General features: G+C 41.3%; 2 protein-coding genes across 2 annotated transcripts in view; one reads left to right on the forward strand and one right to left on the reverse strand.

Moving 5' to 3' along the window:
- Nucleotides 1-19,152, forward strand: part of grm5b (glutamate receptor, metabotropic 5b) — a 92,280-nt gene that overhangs the window by 7,661 nt on the left and 65,467 nt on the right. The window contains exons 2-6 of the mRNA XM_085429871.1: nt 1,308-1,701; nt 2,244-2,672; nt 2,827-2,941; nt 14,477-14,551; nt 14,971-15,145. Coding sequence (XP_085285997.1) covers nt 1,546-1,701; nt 2,244-2,672; nt 2,827-2,941; nt 14,477-14,551; nt 14,971-15,145 — 950 coding nt within the window. The 5' untranslated portion in view covers nt 1,308-1,545. The remainder of the gene's footprint in view (nt 1-1,307; nt 1,702-2,243; nt 2,673-2,826; nt 2,942-14,476; nt 14,552-14,970; nt 15,146-19,152) is intronic.
- LOC146693894 (uncharacterized) lies at nt 10,111-11,327 on the reverse strand. The gene is made up of 3 exons (XM_085429664.1): nt 11,236-11,327; nt 10,818-11,091; nt 10,111-10,690 (listed from the first exon to the last, which is right to left on the reverse strand). The coding sequence occupies exons 1-3, from the start codon at nt 11,325-11,327 to the stop codon at nt 10,145-10,147; spliced, it is 912 nt and encodes a 303-aa protein (XP_085285790.1). The 3' UTR covers nt 10,111-10,144.

Here is a 19,152-nt window from a genome sequence, read left to right on the forward strand (position 1 = left end):
AGAAACTTGGAATAGTGGCGAGCCTTCCCAGGAGTGCCTGGATGACCAACATTACTCCCATAACTCATGCAGGAGGTCACAAAAGAACCCAGAACAACATCTAAAGAACTACAGGCCTCACTTGCTTAGGTTAAGGTCAGACTTATGGTTTAATAACAAGAAAGACATTGGATAAAATGGCATCCATGGAAGAGTTCCAAGGAGAAAACCATTGCTGACCAAGAAGAGCACAAAGGCTCGACTCACATTTATCAAATAACATCTTGAAGATCTCCAACACCTTTGTGAAAATATTCTGTGGACAGACGAGACAAAAACGGAACTTTTCTGAAGGTTTAAGTCCTGTTACATCTGGATAAAACTAAAATCATTTAATAAAAGAATACCATACCAGCTGTCAAAGACGGTGGGGGTAGTGTGATGGTCTGGGCCTGCTTTGCTGCTTCAAGATCCAGACAACAAGCCATAATTATGCTCTCTACCAGAAAACCCTGAAGAAGAATGTCTGGGTTATGTAGCAGAACATGGATCTAAAATATACGACCAAGTCCACCGTTCATTGGGTAACGCCGCCACCCCCCCCCCCCCCCCAGACATAACAAAGATTTTTGAGTCCAGACTTAGATCAGCTTGAGATGGTTTGGCATAACCTTAAACACGCTGTTCATGCCTGCCTTAGTTTTTAGGTTTAGAGGGGAATTACTTTTTGATATGGCTGTAGGTAGCTTTGGATGGCTTATTCCTTTTAATAAATCCAATCGTATATGTTACAAAGAAATGGTGCTGTCGTAAAGCAAAGAAATGTGTCGGCAGAGCTCCTTGGCCTAACCATTGTTATTTAGTGAAGTATGGCAAGTGTGGAGTAATGTATGTGTAATGTGTTTGCCAGTAAGAAGGCTGTAAAACCGACAATGATTCAGATCTCTAGGGTGAAATAAACAGTTCGGGCAACCACTCTCATGATGTGAAGCATTCTTCACTTTAACACAGTGCTTCCTGGTACAGTGAAAAGCTGCTATTTCTGTCCTTCTTCTGTGCAGTTTTCTCACTTTGCAAAACTATCCATTTGTACCAGGTTGGACCATTTTTGTCACCGCTGTTGTACTTTTATTTAACCACAAGTTTTATGAATACATATTAAAGACCCAGGTTATTATACGTGATGCTAAATTTCTAGCTAAATGTTATGACCATAGCTTTACATAAACATGTCTGTCTATCACCGATTCCTCTGCCTTTTAATTTGACGATCCAGGAGTTATTACAGTCAGTGGGATTTAACCCGAATTTTCTTTTACATTTCCCAGGTTGCACCGCTGCACCTATACCAGCCATTGCAGTGATGGTCCCACCTTGAAATCCAGACGGAGCAAAAACGAGTCAAAAGAAAGGATCGTTCTGAGATCTTCAGTTTTCGAAAACTCCTCTGTGCCATAAGCTCATGCCATGGCCAGGAAAACAGTTTCTCGGAAAAGTAGTTCCCTGTGACGGATCCACAATACAAAGTTGAGGTCTGCTTCTTCTTAGTAACCCAAAAGGACCAAGATGATGTTTTGGCTGCTGCTAGTTCTGTCCATTTGGCTGGGTCCCAATCAAGCCGACTCTGCTCAGTCCAATGAACGGCGAGTTGTAGCACACATGCCTGGTGACATAATCATCGGAGCATTGTTCTCTGTACATCACCAGCCTCCTGCTGATAAGGTAAACTGAAGTGGTTGTGTGGTTAATACTGGTATAAATGAATCATGTGTAGCTAAATTGATTACATTTTACTTCAACTGACCTTGTGTAATTATTGCTGGATTTCAGACAAACACCATGAAATGATATAGAAATTAATACTTTTAACACAGCGACAGAAAATTTATACATTTTGTCCAATCTCCTGTACCAAAGGTTATAATGTTGCTCTGGTTCTGAGACCCAAAGAATGCTTTCAATTTGTAGAATGGGTAGCTCTCTGTGAGTCCGTCGACATTTAAGTTCCATTAGCTGCCCCGGGAACCAGAAGTCACCCACTGACATTTAAGCTTTTTCCATCTCATTAAGGATAATTGCAAACAGGAAAAATCAGAACAAGGCAGCTATGTGAATACAAAACCAATATTATTCCAACAGTGAAGCACCTGTGTATTAAAAAGCACGGTCTCTTGCATTCATATGGGTAAAAATAACCATTTATAATTATCTAAATGTCACTTCACTTTGGCTTGATTCCTATCTCCTTTGTGTTGTCTAATCAGGTGCATGAACGCAAATGTGGTGCAGTGCGAGAGCAGTATGGCATCCAAAGGGTGGAGGCCATGATGCATACACTGGACCGCATTAATGCTGACCCGCACATCCTTCCCAACATCAGCCTGGGCTGTGAGATCAGGGACTCCTGCTGGCACTCGGCTGTGGCTCTGGAGCAGAGCATCGAGTTCATACGCGACTCGCTGGTCTCCTCTGATGAGGCCGAGGAGTGGGGCGGCGGAACTTCTTGGGGAGGCGGAGGAGGGACGCTAAAGTGCTCAGACCCCTCTGCCACTCCAATGCGGGGGAAGAAACCTATTGTGGGTTTAATTGGACCTGGCTCAAGCTCAGTGGCCATCCAGGTCCAGAACCTGCTACAGCTATTCAACATACCACAGATTGCCTACTCTGCCACCAGTATGGACCTCAGCGATAAGGTGAGCTCTGTTCCTTGTAGACGAATGCTACTGAAGCTCTACAGTTGCATACAAATAAATATTATATAAGAATCAATTACAGAGAAAATCTATTACTGCCACTTTTAATTATGCGAAGTTATTCATGACGCTCCTTTTGTTTCTGTTGTTCCAGAGCCTTTACAAATACTTTATGCGGGTGGTGCCTTCAGATGCCCAGCAGGCAAGAGCTATGGTGGACATTGTCAAGAGATACAACTGGAGCTACGTGTCTGCAATACACACAGAAGGTACGGTCACCCACGCGGACTCTTATGTTTTTCTTTTGTCCTTTTCTCTCTTTTTCTCTGTGTTTGCCTCATTATACTGTGTTCTTGGCTCCTCTTTATATTTATTTGCCTGAAATACCTTCGAACGCAGCCATGTCCAAGCTGAAAGACATCTGAAATCTGTGATGCCTCAATAAAAAAATAACAAAAAACCAGAACTTTCTCATAAATTCCAGCTAAAAAGAAAAAGAGGTAAAATTGTCTTTGAAACAAGGCAAGGAGTCTTATGAGCACAAGGATGTGAAGGAAGAGGGGAGTTGCAAATACAACTGACGAGATCAGCCACGGCGTAGCAACGCTGCAGCAGAGAGCAAAGGAGAAGTGGTTATTACAGAGATGAGGTTTCGGCTTATGAAAGGAAATGCGTTAAAATGGAATTACTGTAGATGGGTTAAAGCTACCTCTATGCCAAGAAGCTGATGGAGAGTAGATCAGAAGGTGATGACTGGAGGACAAAAGGGTCGTGAGAACTAAAAATTATGCTAGAGATCGAACTCTCAAAATAAATGCCTCCATCCTCAATGGAAAACAACAAGGGAAAAGCATGTGAAAACCCGGAGGAGGATTGTGTAGTACAGACAGAGAAAGTACTTGCAGGATTTGCGTGACTCATTCATTCACTCTCTCACCCTGAAGTTATCGGTGAGTTGAGTCACTTGGTTCACTGGTGGAAGATGCTGAAGATAGTGCAACAGCTACCTGAACTGCAGGACAATGAGTACCTCTGTGCCCGTTGAGAGAACAGCTATTGAACCTGAAAGTGTACGATAAAGAGCGATAAGCACACACACAAACACATATCAAGGACTGTTGATCCGGGCCTCTGGCTTTGCCTCCAGCTGCTGCAAGAGCTTTTGAATTTAGGTGTAATGAGTCTGTGTGTGTGCGCGTAGGTGTGTGTGTTAGTGGTGTGCAATTATCTAAGAGTATACAGTGGGGCAAAAAAGTATTTAGTCAGCCACCGATTGTGCAAGTTCCCCCACTTAAAATGATGACAGAGGTCAGTAATTTGCACCAGAGGTACACTTCAACTGTGAGAGACAGAATGTGAAAAATAAATCCATGAATTCACATGGTAGGATTTGTAAAGAATTTATTCGTAAATTAGGGTGGAAAATAAGTATTTGGTCACCTCAAACAAGGAAAATCTCTGGCTCTCACAGACCTGTAACGTCTTCTGTAAGACGCTTTTCTGTCCCCCACTCGTTACCTGTATGAATGGCACCTGTTTGAACTCATCATCTGTATAAAAGACACCTGTCCACAGCCTCAAACAGTCAGACTCCAAACTCCGCCATGGCCAAGACCAAAGAGCTTTCGAAGGACACCAGGAAAAGTATTGTAGACCTGCACCAGACTGGGAAGAGTGAATCTACAATAGGCAAGCAGCTTGGTGTGAAAAAATCAACTGTGGGAGCAATCATCAGAAAATGGAAGACATACAAGACCACTGATAATCTCCCTCGATCTGGGGCTCCACGCAAGATCTCATCCCGTGGGGTCAAAATGATCATGAGAACGGTGTGCAAAGATCCCAGAACCACACGGGGGGACCTGGTGAATGACCTGCAGAGAGCTGGGACCAAAGTAACAAAGGTCACCATCAGTAACACACTACAACGGCAGGGAATCAAATCCCGCAGTGCCAGACGTGTTCCGCTGCTGAAGCCAGTGCATGTCCAGGCCCGTCTGAAGTTTGCCAGAGAGCACATGGATGATACAGCAGAGGATTGGGAGAATGTCATGTGGTCAGATGAAACCGAAGTAGAACTTTTTGGTATAAACTCAACTCGTCGTGTTTGGAGGAAGAAGAATACTGAGTTGCATCCCAAGAACACCATACCTACTGTGAAGCATGGGGGTGGAAACATCATGCTATGGGGCTGTTTTTCTGCCAAGGGGACAGGACGACTGATCCGTGTTAAGGACAGAATGAATGGGGCCATGTATCGTGAGATTTTGAGCCAAAACCTCCTTCCATCAGTGAGAACTTTGAAGATGAAACGAGGCTGGGTCTTCCAACATGACAATGATCCAAAACACACCGCCCGGGCAACAAAGGAGTGGCTCCGTAAGAAGCATTTGAAAGTCCTGGAGTGGCCTAGCCAGTCTCCAGACCTCAACCCCATAGAAAATCTGTGGCGGGAGTTGAAAGTCCGTGTTGCTCGGCGACAGCCCCAAAACATCACTGCTCTCGAGAAGATCTGCATGGAGGAATGGGCCAAAATACCAGCTACTGTGTGTGCAAACCTGGTAAAGACCTATAGTAAACGTTTGACCTCTGTTATTGCCAACAAAGGTTATGTTACAAAGTATTGAGTTGTATTTTTGTTATTGACCAAATACTTATTTTCCACCCTGATTTACGAATAAATTCTTTACAAATCCTACCATGTGGATTCATGGATTTTTTTTTCACATTCTGTCTCTCACAGTTGAAGTGTACCTCTGGTGCAAATTACTGACCTCTGTCATCATTTTAGGTGGGGGAACTTGCACAATCGGTGGCTGACTAAATACTTTTTTGCCCCACTGTATATGTGTATATGCATATAGGTTTGTGTGTATAAGAGAAAAAAGTTTATGTGTGTATGTGAGAAACAGCAGATCTGTTCATTTGAAGAAATAAGGCTGCTGAGTGTTTTGTACCCTGAGATTTGCTAATAAGAGTGCCACAAGTCAGCACGAAGTAATTTGCGCTAGTGCACCCAAATGATTTTCATACACTATAAATTTCTCTCACAAACGCTTTCACTGTAGAGCTGTGCGATAATAAATGTTTAGTTAAAACTGATTGAGCGTGAGTGAGCATATGACTCACTGAACCCTGGTAACATGGATTGATTCTAGTAAAACGTTGTGAAATTAAATCCTTATTTGCTTTAATTCTCCTCCGGTGAAACTGAGAAAGGGATTTGTTCACAGATGTTGAGACATATTTATAAATCTTGTCTGAATTTGTTTATTTAAATGAAGAGCTACAGAAAGATCAGGTCACATATTTAGAACAATATAGTGCATATGTGTGACATTTTTGTTTTCTTTGTAATAAGAGTGTGCCTGTGGGCTTACCTATAATGTTATAACAGCATGTATACAGAACAGCTACAACATTAAAACCACTGTTGGTTGGATCCCTGGCTGTTCTGCATGCTTAATATCCTTGTGCAAGTCAAAAAGCACTAAAACATAGAAAAAAGTGCTCGTTTGGCTGTGAATGGATGATTGAGGAACATAAAGTAGGAAATTACTGTCTAAGCACTGTTTTGTGCAGAAGCCTTAGGTCCTGACATTCACATGGACATTATTTAGGTGTGTACAACTTGGCAGACTATACAAGAGCCTCTGATGGCAATGGTCTTCTCCAGCAGGACAGTGTGTGTCTCCACTCTTAAGCACAAGGCAGGGAATCCAACAAAATTCCAGCAAAACATTTATAAAACCTTCAAACTGCCTACACCCTGGATTTATCTAGAATCTACTGAATGGACTGTAATAAACCCACTTCACAGAAGCTCGACTGCGTGTTCCACAGGACCCAAAAGATTTTCTTCTGGCATCCTGGTGCCATACGATGCATGACACCACCAGAGTCCTGACACTTCTAGCAGCACATGAGAAATGTGCACGATATTATCAACATTTCTACAGAAATGTATGCCTTAGAGTATTTGTATTAGCTTAAATGTGCAGAAAATAGTGGTCTTTTCAATTACAAAGACTCAGCTTAACCTTGAAACAGGTTTTCAAGGTCAGATTCTGCCTTGTCAAATGCAAAACATGACAAAAACAATTAGTGTGACAGAGAGAATGAATTAAGATGAAATGTAATGGATGGAAAAGAAGTGGAGACTGAAGGGAGAGGACATATAAGGTGGGGGTGGGGAGAGAACTGTAGGAAAAAATAAGGGAAATGAAGGATTATTTTTTTTATTTATTATTTTTTTTAAAAGGACCAAGATAAATTGGGAATGGGGAACAAGGAGAGAAGAGAGAATGCAGGGAACCGATGATAATAATGCCAGAAAACGATAGAAGACAGAGTACAAGGTGTGTCTGTGTGTGTATTAGGATGTGGAGTGCTTGCAGTAGATAAGAGAGCGTACAGGAGCTGAAGATTCGGAACAAGATTGGTAGTGGTGGTGGTGGTGCTGCTGCTTCTGCTGCTGCTAGTGGTGGGGGGTGTTACAGAGACTCATTAATTCTCTGCATTAAAATTTTGCATCTGGAGGCAAAAGACGGGGGAAAGTGATATGCAAGATACTGGAATACATGGAATATCAGCAAAGTCATTACACTGAAGTAATGAAATACTGTATTTTTTTTTCACCAGGAGGATATAAGGTACATGCATGCAATATGTTGACGTTATTACTGTTTCTTGGTTGTGTAACGCAGACTGTCTGGGCCTGACAGAATATTTTTTCAGCTGTGAATGCTAAAATCAATGCCTGAGATGGACGTAAGAACTCTCGAGCCAAGCACTTTCTCACAACCTTTAATGCAAAGTAACAGGTTCTCTCTGTAACTCAGTTTTAATGGGTGCTTGTTCTTTCGTGAATATGTCAATGTCTAATCCTCAAACGTCACAGTACCTTATCAAAGGTCGATTTAAATGTATCACATAGGCCACTACTATTAACAGAGAATAAGTAGAATATCATTATATAGCCTTCCTTTGGTCACTTTAACCACAGACGCTGAAGGTGAATTATGGCAGGAACTGTAACGTAACACCTCAGATATATCGTGTTCCAAGACATTTGATAAAATAGCATCAAGAGAATTGAAAGGTCAGTTGCATGGAGCATATATAAAAAAAAAAAATCATAAATGACCTTTTAATTTAGGTGATGTCTGTGGGACAGTGGCAGAAACACTGACAGTTCTTGGAATGAAGCCTTTGTAGAGCACCATGGAGAGACCTGCTTGTAGCTGAGTATACTTATCTGCATCACTAAATGCTGTGGAGGGAAAGGGACCCTCTCTTTACCGTCAGCATTTTCCTAATGCACCATCACATGTGTTTCTACCACACGGTCTCACGCGATGATCACAATAGGTTGCGAGTCCAACAGCTCACTTACTGTTCATTGTGTGACTTTAATCAGCCAGAATCATCATTATCATCCTCCACCACACCGAGTTTACCATTTCTTTGTTTCACTCTCTCTCTGTGGCCTTCCTCCCCCATTTCTCTCTGTGTTCCTCTGTTCACCTCAATCCAATTCAGCTGAATGGGATTTATTGGCATGATATTTGACATGTGTCACCCCAGCACGCTGAAACAGAAGTTGATCAATGTTTTAATAAATCAAGATGTCAACTTTCCCTCCACACTACCGTTTTGTCTTTTCTCATTTCTTTCTCCTGTTGGTCTTTATTGACTCATTTGATCCTAGCACTGCAGATTCTCCCTCTGCCTCTCATCCTCTGCGTTTTGTCTTCCTCTCTGTTCTCGTCGTCCTCCTTTCTGCCATTGTGTCTTACACTCAGACTCTGGGACAAAACATGGTCCTTGTCTATTTAACTCCTGTGCCTTTTTAGGATTGAGGAAGATGAAAGTAGGAGGGGTTAGAAAGGGCAGCGTAGAGAAAGGTTTAATGAATGGACAAGAAGGGAAAAAAGTGTTGCCTAAGGGTGAAGATTCAAAGAAGGACAGTTTCTGGATGGGTCCCCAAACAACAACAATGGCTTGTGGTTTAATGAGCATGGGGTCACAAGACTGCATCTCCTCAAATTGGCTTGTCCTCAGGTTTCAGAACTCATGTTCGGGGAATCAATTTAATGGCTTCTGTTAAGACAGATAGTAGTTTGCCAAACATCCTTCAGACCAGGCGCTAGAGGGACTAACTGCATGGTCATTATTATAGGGGAGACATGTCTGACCTATTGTTATGCTTTTAATGGGAATTAATGATTGTTATGTATGCAACAAAATGAAGCTGTGTATGAGGAAAAAGATGCATAACATTTCCACTGACCACAGGCAGACCTGCAGACCCAGATTCCTGATGAGAACAGCTTTTCCGCTTTCCTAGGTCGATTTTAAATGAGCTTTGGTTCTGAGAAAACACCAGTGTTCCTGGTTCATGTTCACATGTGGTTTCTTCTTTGCATTATAGAGCTTTAACCTGGAGTGTGGATGCCACAGTGAATTGTGTTCAGACAATGATTTCTGGAATGTTCCATAACAGAATCATCCCTGTTTTTAATGCAGTGGTGCCTGAGGGCCCAAAGATTGTGAGCATTAAATATGGATTTTGAGGGGGTTTGTCCCTTGTGCACAGAGATTTCTTCAGATTCCTGGAATCTTTTGATGATATTATATGCTGTAGATGATGAGATATTATAAGTTTGTACAGATTTACTACTACTGTATATAGTATTTTATTTTATTCTATTCTGTACAGTTGTGTACTGTATTTATTCTTATTGTATTCTAATTTTTGCCTCATAACTTTTGCACTGTCCACTTCCTGCTGTGACAAAACAAATTTCCCACGTGTGGGACTAATAAAGGTTATCTTATCTTATCTTATTTATATTGAAGATTATTATTCACAGTAGGCACAGCTGTTTGCAGATTGATGATCCTCTGCCCATCTTTACATCTGAGAAACCCTGCCTCTCTAAGATGCATTTTACAGTTTTTCTCGATTGCTAAAACACATTTCTTGAAACTACGCCTCATATCCTCACAACAGTAAACACAAATCCATAACATCTCACTCAATTTCCGAAACATCCTATTTCCAGGTCAAAATGAAGCTCTACACCCAAAACTATTCACTCCTGCTGAAAAACCAAACTTTGCCCTCAGACATCAAACACAAGCCCTCAAAAACACACACACTACAACAGAGTTTTGCACACTGGTACAATTAATTCAAAACAATAGTTCCAAAACAAATAGGTTGCTTATGGTTCTCCCCTTCAAAACCCTTGTCACATGATAAACACTAAAGACGCAACCAATGTATGTACAGTGGCACATTGTCATTCATGTACTATACAGTACAACACACACCAGAAACATTATCCCACCTCAGCATCTTGTCTTTGGTCTGGGTCAGGCCAGAGAATCTCATCCACATCACAGGCTATATTGGCCCCAGCCAGGCAGCAGGGGTAAAATCCTCTTGCATGCCTGATCCACCCCTGTCATGCATCTACTGATATGTCTAGGCAGGCCTCTTCCATGGCCTGAAGGAGGTGAACACGGACATAAGGTTCTCGGCCATACACTTTCCACCGCCATGCCGAAAATAACTCCTCTATCGGGTTTAGAAAGGGAGAGTATGCAGGCAGAAAGATATTAGAAAACCTTGGGTTATTGGTAAACCAGTCACGAACCAGAGCAGCGCGATGGAAGCTGACGTTATCCCACACAACAACGTAGTGAGGCTGCTCTGGCTGTGCTGGTTCCCTGTAGTCCAGCTGGAACATATGTTGTCTTAAACCATCAAGAAAAGCAAGGAGAAGCATAGTGTTATAGGGTCCTAGTACGCCATGGCGGTGGAGTACCCCTCGTTGGCTGATGGCTGCGCACATAGTGACATTCCCCCCACGCTGACCAGGGACATTTACAATAGCCCGATGGCCAATTATGTTCCTCCCCCTTTTCCTTCTTTTGGTCAGGTTAAAACCTGCCTCATCCACAAAGATTATTTCATGGGGAACAGGCCGTCCTTCAATCTCAAAGATTCTCTGCAAAACACATAACACAGTAGAGTCAATCGGTACCCTGAACCACAGTTCAAGAGTGCTGAAATGGCAGCATAAACTGCCATGCTGTGATGGTACACAATACTTTATACAGTATCAAAACTCATACCTGAACATATTCCACACGTTGGTTTTTCACTCTGTCAGAGTTTCGTTCGAAAGGGACTCGGTATGCCTGTTTCATCCGGAATTGATTCTTTCGGTCAATTGTGGAGAGGCTGATGGCATTTATGCCTCGAAAAAGATGATCATCCTCAATCACTCTCCTTTGAATCTCTTGCAGGCGGATTACATTATTTGCAATTACCATGTTTACAAGTTCCCTCTCTTGCTCCTCCGACAAAAGCCTTAACCTGCCTCCACCAGGTGGTCGTCTCTGTGTCCTACAAAAATAGAAGCACTCATTACTGTAACTGTCACACATTCATTTTACAGGCAAATAATGGAAACATACTGAAACTCAAGACACATAAGTTCAGTAACTTAAACGTTACTGTACAAAGCAGTCTTACTGCAAGTACACCTACCTGTTTTCCTCCCTGAAGGTTCTGATGATGGAGGCAACAGTGAAGCGACTCAAATTTGGTTGTACTCGTTGCCCAGCCTCCCTCGTAGTCATCCCATGGACAAGGACATGGTGAACTAAAGTGGCTCGAATTTCATCCGAGACTGACTGTCTTCTTGCCCTTGCTCTTCCCCTTCCTTGTCGCCGTCGTTCTCCACCTCCTTCACCACGTCCTCTTTCTCCACCACGTCCTCTTCCTTTGCATCTCTTTGGATCCATTGTTTCAAACCTGAATGAGCTGACTTTGGCCCTTTTATCTATCTATCGCAGGTTCTGATTGGTGTGTGCTAAATTTTGACTCCTAGTGTTTCCACCTGGTTAATTGTGTGCTAATTGAGCTCAAGCTATGCTGACTTAAGTTAACATTATTGCATGCTAGTGCTTTCTAAATGACTACATGGTGTAAGCACTGTAAAATGTAGGGATTTGTGTGTAGAGTTTTGCAGTAACAGTTCACCAAATTTGAGTCATGTGTCAAAGCAGGGAATAGTGTTTATAGTTCAGGGAAATGGGTGAGCTTTTTGAACAGTAGCGTTACGGTTTTGAAATTTTAGTTTAGAGGCCTGGTTATAGTGTTTAAGCAATCGAGAAAAACTGTAATACCCGATCATGTTACTGAACTGTTGACAGTTAACACAAATTTTTTTTTTGCACTATACAATTTTTTGTTGCCTCTGTCCAAATTTGTGTTGCTGCTATCAAACATAAGCTCCATCACTCCATCAGAAGTGATGCTAGGCTTGGAATCAAAATGCATGCCAGTGATGGCCAGAAAGTTTCCCTGACAGACAAATGAACCAGTACAGAGGAAGAGAAGACTGCTACCAGTTGCAGCCCTTTTAAGCGTGTGGGCTGGCTTTTGTTTAGGAATGGTGGGAGCAAAAGTGTGTTTGTTTGACAGTGTGTTAGCATTGTTGAGTAGAACCGAGAGAGTGAGAGGCAGAAAAAGAGAGCTAAAGAGAACCAACTTTACTGAAAGAGAAAAAGTGAGAGAGGGCGAGATGTCTCACACAGAAATCCCTGTTGAGTCCTGAGTGAAGTAGGTTACAAGCTTTATCGATTTTGATGATGGTAGCTGTGTGTGTTTGTGTGTGTGTGTGTGTGTGTGTGCGTGCATGCGTGCGTGCGTGTGTCTGTGTGTGTGTCAAAGGATGGTCTGCACCATCTGTCTCCCACTCCTCTCACTGAGACACTAATTACAGGACTTTACACTTCACTCCACCACACTGACTGGCCTGACTGTAGACAGAAACACACACACACACACACACACACACACACACACACACACACACACACACACACACACAGAGCAAGATCCACAGTGGTCTGGGACTGTGGGACCGCTTCTAATTTCTGTATAATTTTTCTCTTCCTCATTTCTCCCTTGACCTCTTCTTTTTTCCTCCTCATCAATTTATGTGCTGCACAGATCAACGATGCGTAATTAGGTTGCATTCTGTTACAAACACACCGGAAGAAACAAACATTAGATAAAAAGAGGGGGGGTTTGATCTTTTCTTCAATCAACATTGAGAAGGGAAGGAGATAAGAGGGAAGAGGAGGAAAAATTAGAGAGGGGAATCCTATCATGTTCTTTGCCAGTGTGTACAACCCTTCATTAGCATAAATTCCAGGTCACCCACTTTCTCTGGCAAAGAAAGGGGTTCCACAGTGGGGAGATGCTTTCTCTGACACAAATTTCAGCATGCAGGCATCTATCTGTCTACAGTTAAGTCCACAATTTGTTGGACAAAGGCAATTGTTGTGATTTTGACTTTGTACACCACCACAGTGGATTTTAAATGCGACAATCAAGTTGTGAATGACAAAAGTGAAACTGTTTTTAATCAGGATGTAGCATCAGGCCAGTTAAACTAATGCAATATTTATCTGGTCAGTTAAGAAGGAGGGATAATTACTTTCAGCTGTTGGTGTTAATGAAATTAAGAGCAGGTACACTAGAGGGGCAACGGTGAGACAACCCCTAAAACAGAAAAGGTGTTACAGCTGGAGGCCACAGATGTTTTTTCCCCTGCACCTCTTTTTGGACTGGTTTATCACTAGTTTTAGCTTTTAGCTAGAGTCAGTGTCACTACTGGTATCACAAGGCAATACCTGGACGCTACAGAGGTTGCACAGGTAGTACAACAAAATGTCTTTGACCAACGAATCAGAAACGGACTTCATCCTTTAGGGAGCCCTGTACTCACTGACTGGCACTGTGGCGTTTGATTACCATTTGCATAGAATACCAGAAATGGCGGGTCCACCGCTGGTGCCCTGTGCTTTTCAAAGATGAGAGGAGGTTCACCCTGAGCCAGGGAGAAGTCGTGGAGAGCGTAACACCGTTCAGCATTGATGGTATATCAGTGATGGTCTGGGGAGGCATATCCATGGAGGGACGCACAAAACCTTTTCTAGCTAGGCAACGCTACCCTGGCTACCATTAGGTATTGGGATGAAATGCCTAGATCCATCGTCAGACCCTATGGTGGTGTAGCAGGTCCAGGGTTCCTCCTGGTGCACAACAATGCCCGGCCTCATATGGTGAGAGTATACAGGCAGTTCCTTGGGAAACCGTTGCTATTGACTAGCCCCCATGATTGCCTGACCTAAATCAATGTTTCAGTCTATTCAGTACCACTGGACTGGACCTCAGACTGGAACAGGGCACCAGTGATGCCATTATTAGTCTAAAAAGCCCAAAATAAACCCATCGGATAGACAGGAAAAACTTAATGAGTGGGAAAAATCAATAATCTGGTACATTTTTAAACGGAGGGAATGAAATGGCCAGCTCAGCAACATCAGGTCTGAAAGGTGCCAAACTCTGTCTTTCTGCTATTGAATCCGATATTAAGTGATCTTTAATCATCATTGATCTGCCAATTCCCTACCACAAAATCTGTGTGATGGCTTACTCTGTCCATGCAACCCATTATTTCACTTGGATTTCCAGTAGAGAGAAACTATCAGAAGTGGACTCTCAACTGCTGTGAGATAAATGTGAGAAAGGGCAACTTTGGGCAATGTCTAGACTTGATTCTCCTGACATTTTCCTGTGTGGAGTAGTTCATCTATCTCTCTATGTGCTTCCATCTGTCGACACAGAGACATTTTCCTCTCCTTTTGAAAAAGTTAAGTAATTCTGCCTCAAAACTGAACTAATTAAAAATGTCACCTTTTTTGTGTGTTTCTAGGGAACTATGGTGAAAGTGGGATGGGGGCGTTCAAGGACATGGCAGCCAAGGAGGGCATCTGTATCGCCCACTCTGGTAAGAGACGCAGGTCAAAAAAACCACAGTGAAGTCAACTGTATGAGTCATAAACATTGTTTAAAATATATTAGATCGGAAAAGGCTTGCTGGAATTTTAGTTAGTAAATAGTTTAGTACTGATTCAAAAGCAATAGAGCAGAAGTGCATTACCCACATAAAGTGCTGCTTAGCATTAGGAAGGGCATTACCATCTCTACTGTGTCGTACACCTAATGCTGTCAACACAAATAGCCTGTTAAACAAAAGTTAAAATTACTTTAAAGTACAGCTTAATTCTAAATAAACAGGAATAGTATTTTTTTAAAGAAGGTGAGATTGTAAGTCATTGTGTTGTTCATTTTTTAATTTCTTCTAAAATGCTTACATTGTGAGTACCACATGAGAATCACAGAACTGTGTTTCGATTTGTGTGACAGGGAAAATCTGGAGCAATGCCGGAGAGCAGAGCTTTGATCGGCTGCTGGAGAGACTGAGGGCCCATCTGCCTAAGGCCAGAGTAGTGGCATGTTTCTGTGAAGGCATGACTGTCCGAAATATCCTCATGGCTATGAGGCGCCAGGGACTGGTTGGAGAGTTTCTTCTCATCGGCAGGTTAGTGGGGCTAAATATGTACTCTATAACATGCAACTCCTCTGTGTTTTTGGTACTGGAGGTTTCAATTTGTGCGGTTTGTATGAAAATAAAAGCCTTAGGCCACAATGCAAGCTCAAATGAGAGTGATATTGTTTTTCATAGGCCTTTTAGGTTTATTTGCATTCACAAACTAAACAGTAGACTGATGAGGAATTTGTGAAAGAACTACAGGAAGGCTTAAAAAAGTATCTGTTTTCAGTCAGCAGAGTAGCCAATGGGTTTGCAGATTGCAGTGTTATTAAATCAATTAAAAAACATTAGCTGGAAAATAATGAAAAAAATCTGTCCTTACAAGGCAGATGCTGTGGCTTAGTGCTCTTCTCTAAACTAACCCTCTCAGTCTTTGAGAATTGCAGACACAGCTATTTAGTTGATCAGTCGATAACTGGATCAATGTTTATTTAAACATTTTGTTAAAAATAATATTTTAAGCACTTCTTTCTGGAAAAATGCTTAAAGTCTGTTTTTCATGAATTTGTTTCGTCTGCTGGTAAAAGAAGACATTTAGTGATTTCATGTTGCACTGTTGGATGGTTTTGAGATGGTTTTTGCATGTTTGGAGGTCAACTGACTGATGTAACTGAAACTAAAAAAAATAATCAGAAATGTAAGTGTCAATAACAACCATTATAGCCACACTTATGAACATTTAATAAGAACCCATCTGGTAAATATATACTTTCAGCTAGTCTCTGCTCTGTTTTTTGTTTTTGTTTTTTTGCATAAAATGTCCATGCTGCTGATGAATAGACTTCAAAGCCCAGTCTGTGCTTCAAAGTAGCTGGTTTTTGACTAGCAGTGCTGCACACATCCCCAGCTGGTTGTGACTGATTGAACTGTATTTGTTGGATATATCTATAATAATAATATTAATAATGATAATAATAATAATAAATGAATGTGTCTTTTGCAAACATAAGCTTAATGGACACACCAATTGCTGTAAACGGCTGAGCTGAGTTGGACAGATAAAGACTTCGTTATAAAATTCTAGAAACTGAAATAAAAACTGATGCATTTCATAAATGGAGATCTGTCTCTGCCACAGACGGGGGTGAAGGCTGCAGGAAATGATTAGATAATGTAACAATCATTTTCTAAGTCTTGTTTGAGGTATTCCTTAGAAAAGCTGCCTTAATTTTTAAATAAAATAATATCCGCAGTTAATAATGAATGAACGGACAAACTCAAAAAGCCAGTTTATGGAAAAGCTACATTTTTTGCATCAGGAGTGGTGATAAACACTCAGTATTACAACTAGAGACATTGTCGTGGTAGAGTATGCACTAACATTTGGTTATATGAGGTCGTTTTCACATAAAGCTCCATTTCTGTGTGGATGAATTGATATGCAGAAAGAAAAACTTTCCAAATCAACAGTTTTTACCTACCTCTGTGTATATATGTGTGTGTGTGTGTGCGTGTGTGTGTGTGTGTGTGTGGCTACATACGTCTGTATGAAAGTTGCTTCTAAGCCTCTCGAGTTACGGTTGCCATGCCAACTGTTGATTAACATAAGATGAATAATGATTTTAGCACCTATGCCAGCCAGCATGCGAAGAGGAAAAACAATAGCTTTTTGCATATACTGGAAACAACATGATGGGATTGCCTTTAAAATGGCACAAGTGTGACTGGTTCCAATTCTGTTCTACTTTTCCCCCCAGTGATCTCTGCTGTTTCACTAAATCATCATGCCCTGCATCATATTTGTTGTCATCACCACCTTGATGCTCATTACCATCTTACTCATCATCATCATTATCCTCCTCATCAACATCATCATCATCATCGCTGTCTATATGAGGTAAAGTCTACTGTACTCAGTCTGCAATTAGAGATTGAAGTGAGAGAGAGAGAACGATCATGAAGTAGGCAGACATTTTCTGTCCTCACAGAATTAAAGGACTTAATCAGTCGTAACTTTGATGCACTGTCAGGGGAGAAGTTCTTTGTTAGGTCTGACTATGTATGATATAAAGAGTTTAATGGATAATTTCAACAGAACCTCCAGGGGAAAAAATAAAATTAACAGTGACAAAAGGCCTCATTCACAAACTGTGCATGTGAACGTTTTACATACAAATTTGTGATTGACCCATGTTTCCTTGCCTGAATTTGGTCACACTCTGCTGGATATCATGAGTATTCACAAATGATAAAGTCAAGCTGATTCACGAAAAAGGCCTGAATTAAACCACCTTGTTACTAGTGCATTAAATAACAATGAAAATGACCCATTAATCCTAGCGGGATGTTGTGATTGTGACTATAAGGTTTTGACAAATACCTGCTTACTGATGTTTGTCCAGTAACTGAAGAGATTCTGTTGTTTTTTTCCTGCATTGCGTTCTTTTTTCCTCATCTGTTTAAGTTTACTTTGATTCTTTTGTTTGGACTTGATTCACTGACATACAAATGGTGGTAAGAAGAAAATCATCTGGTGTGCACATGTCACAAATTTGCAGGTATTTTATGTACAAAAAACATATTTCTTTCCACATTAGTGAATGAGACCCATCAATTGCAATGCATAATGAAGTGTAGGAAAAAAGTCAGCTGTGGGACATCACTATGGTGTCACAATTACATCGTCGTCATCTCCGTTTTAGTAACAAAAACAGAAGAGTTATTCTTCACTCAGCAGAAGTTATCAGGACTAAAAATCAGCCAGTCTGTTTTGATTTGGTCAATTAATTAAAAACCAGCTTTCCTTAGGAATCACTATCATAAATGAACTGTAGTTGTAAATTGGAGATGGTCACGGGTGGGCGCCCTGCTAACTGGAGGTCTGTGAAAGGAGCTTCTGATTAATCCAGTTGGGGAGACAGGTGTATAATGCAGGATAATTAGATTACCGCAGAATCACAAAGATGATGATAAAGCAGGTTTATGGAGGGCAAATGAGCATGGAATACCACAAGATCTCTGGATCTCCAGGGTCCATATTTATACTGTTTAAATAAGCCAAGTGCCACATGAAATACAAGCATTTAATCTGAGTAAATTGGTGGTCTGTAATTTATCCCTCACTGTGCCCTTCACATTTTAAGACTATTCTACATCTAGGCTCGGCTCCTACATTAACAGTGTAACAGTGTTGCACGTAACATTGTATTTGTTACAAACTCCTCAGTTCTGTAGTTTTGCAACAACTTGAAATTTAGATTTTGCCGATTTTATGAACCCTCAATGGTTGCTTTGTTTAAGTGCTTTTCTGATTTTATATTTTTTATCTTCTTCCCTCTTGAAATAATCTTAACACCCAAATCAGGTCCTGGGGCTCACTATCACATCGCAAGAAAACTAATGTCTTACACACATACACCATAGGCAGCATAATGTAGACCCAGAGATTCTCCTTCCTGCATCTGAATATGTTTATTGCTTCTCTTCTATAATTCCTTATGGTGCCAGAGGGCTACAAGCCCATTAATGAATAGCTGGGCTGAGATAAATATCTATATCCACACGGGACACGTAGATACCCCCGCACACTCAGTGCAATAACATAAATGCAGGTTCTGTCATAGCATCAGTTTTTCTCTCTGTCAACTTAGTAGCCTCCTATTTGTCTTCTTTATGAAGTCTGATGAAGTCTTTTTAGTGACAGCGAGAGATAAATCAGTTTCAGCCGCCACTTTAGTGAGATTTTCTGCATTTTATGGTCGGCTATTATACTTTGATATGTCTCCTGCTCAAGCACTGCTTCTCAGTTACCTGTTACGCCGCATTTCAGGGAAGTGTTAGTAACAATGTGCACATTATTTCTCACAAAGTAAATGTATTAAAACAGATAGAGAACATTGGTTAGAAAGTAAAAAATGCAAATGCTTCAACTACAAAATGTGTTTAAAACCAGTAGATGGAAATTTTTGAAGGCTTGCGGTGCTGCAGGGAATTACTGTGTCAGCCAACGTGTAACCAGTGCTGGTTTGTCTGTATTTCCATAAGAGGCAGACTCT

The sequence above is a fragment of the Copadichromis virginalis genome, linkage group LG14 (genome assembly GCF_057382275.1).
Source record: "Copadichromis virginalis isolate Kocher_CV1m ecotype Utaka linkage group LG14, C_Virginalis_male_GT1.1, whole genome shotgun sequence".
NCBI classification, from domain to species: Eukaryota; Metazoa; Chordata; class Actinopteri; order Cichliformes; family Cichlidae; genus Copadichromis; species Copadichromis virginalis.

Coding starts and splice junctions, on each gene's coding strand:
- LOC146693894 (XM_085429664.1), bottom strand. CDS start 11,327: ATGACTACGAGGGAGGCTGGGCAACGAGTACAACCAAATTTGAGTCGC. Junction 11,092..11,235: donor ACCTTCAGGGAGGAAAACAG/GTAGGTGTACTT, acceptor CTATTTTTGTAG/GACACAGAGACGACCACCTG. Junction 10,691..10,817: donor AACGTGTGGAATATGTTCAG/GTATGAGTTTTG, acceptor TGTGTTTTGCAG/AGAATCTTTGAGATTGAAGG.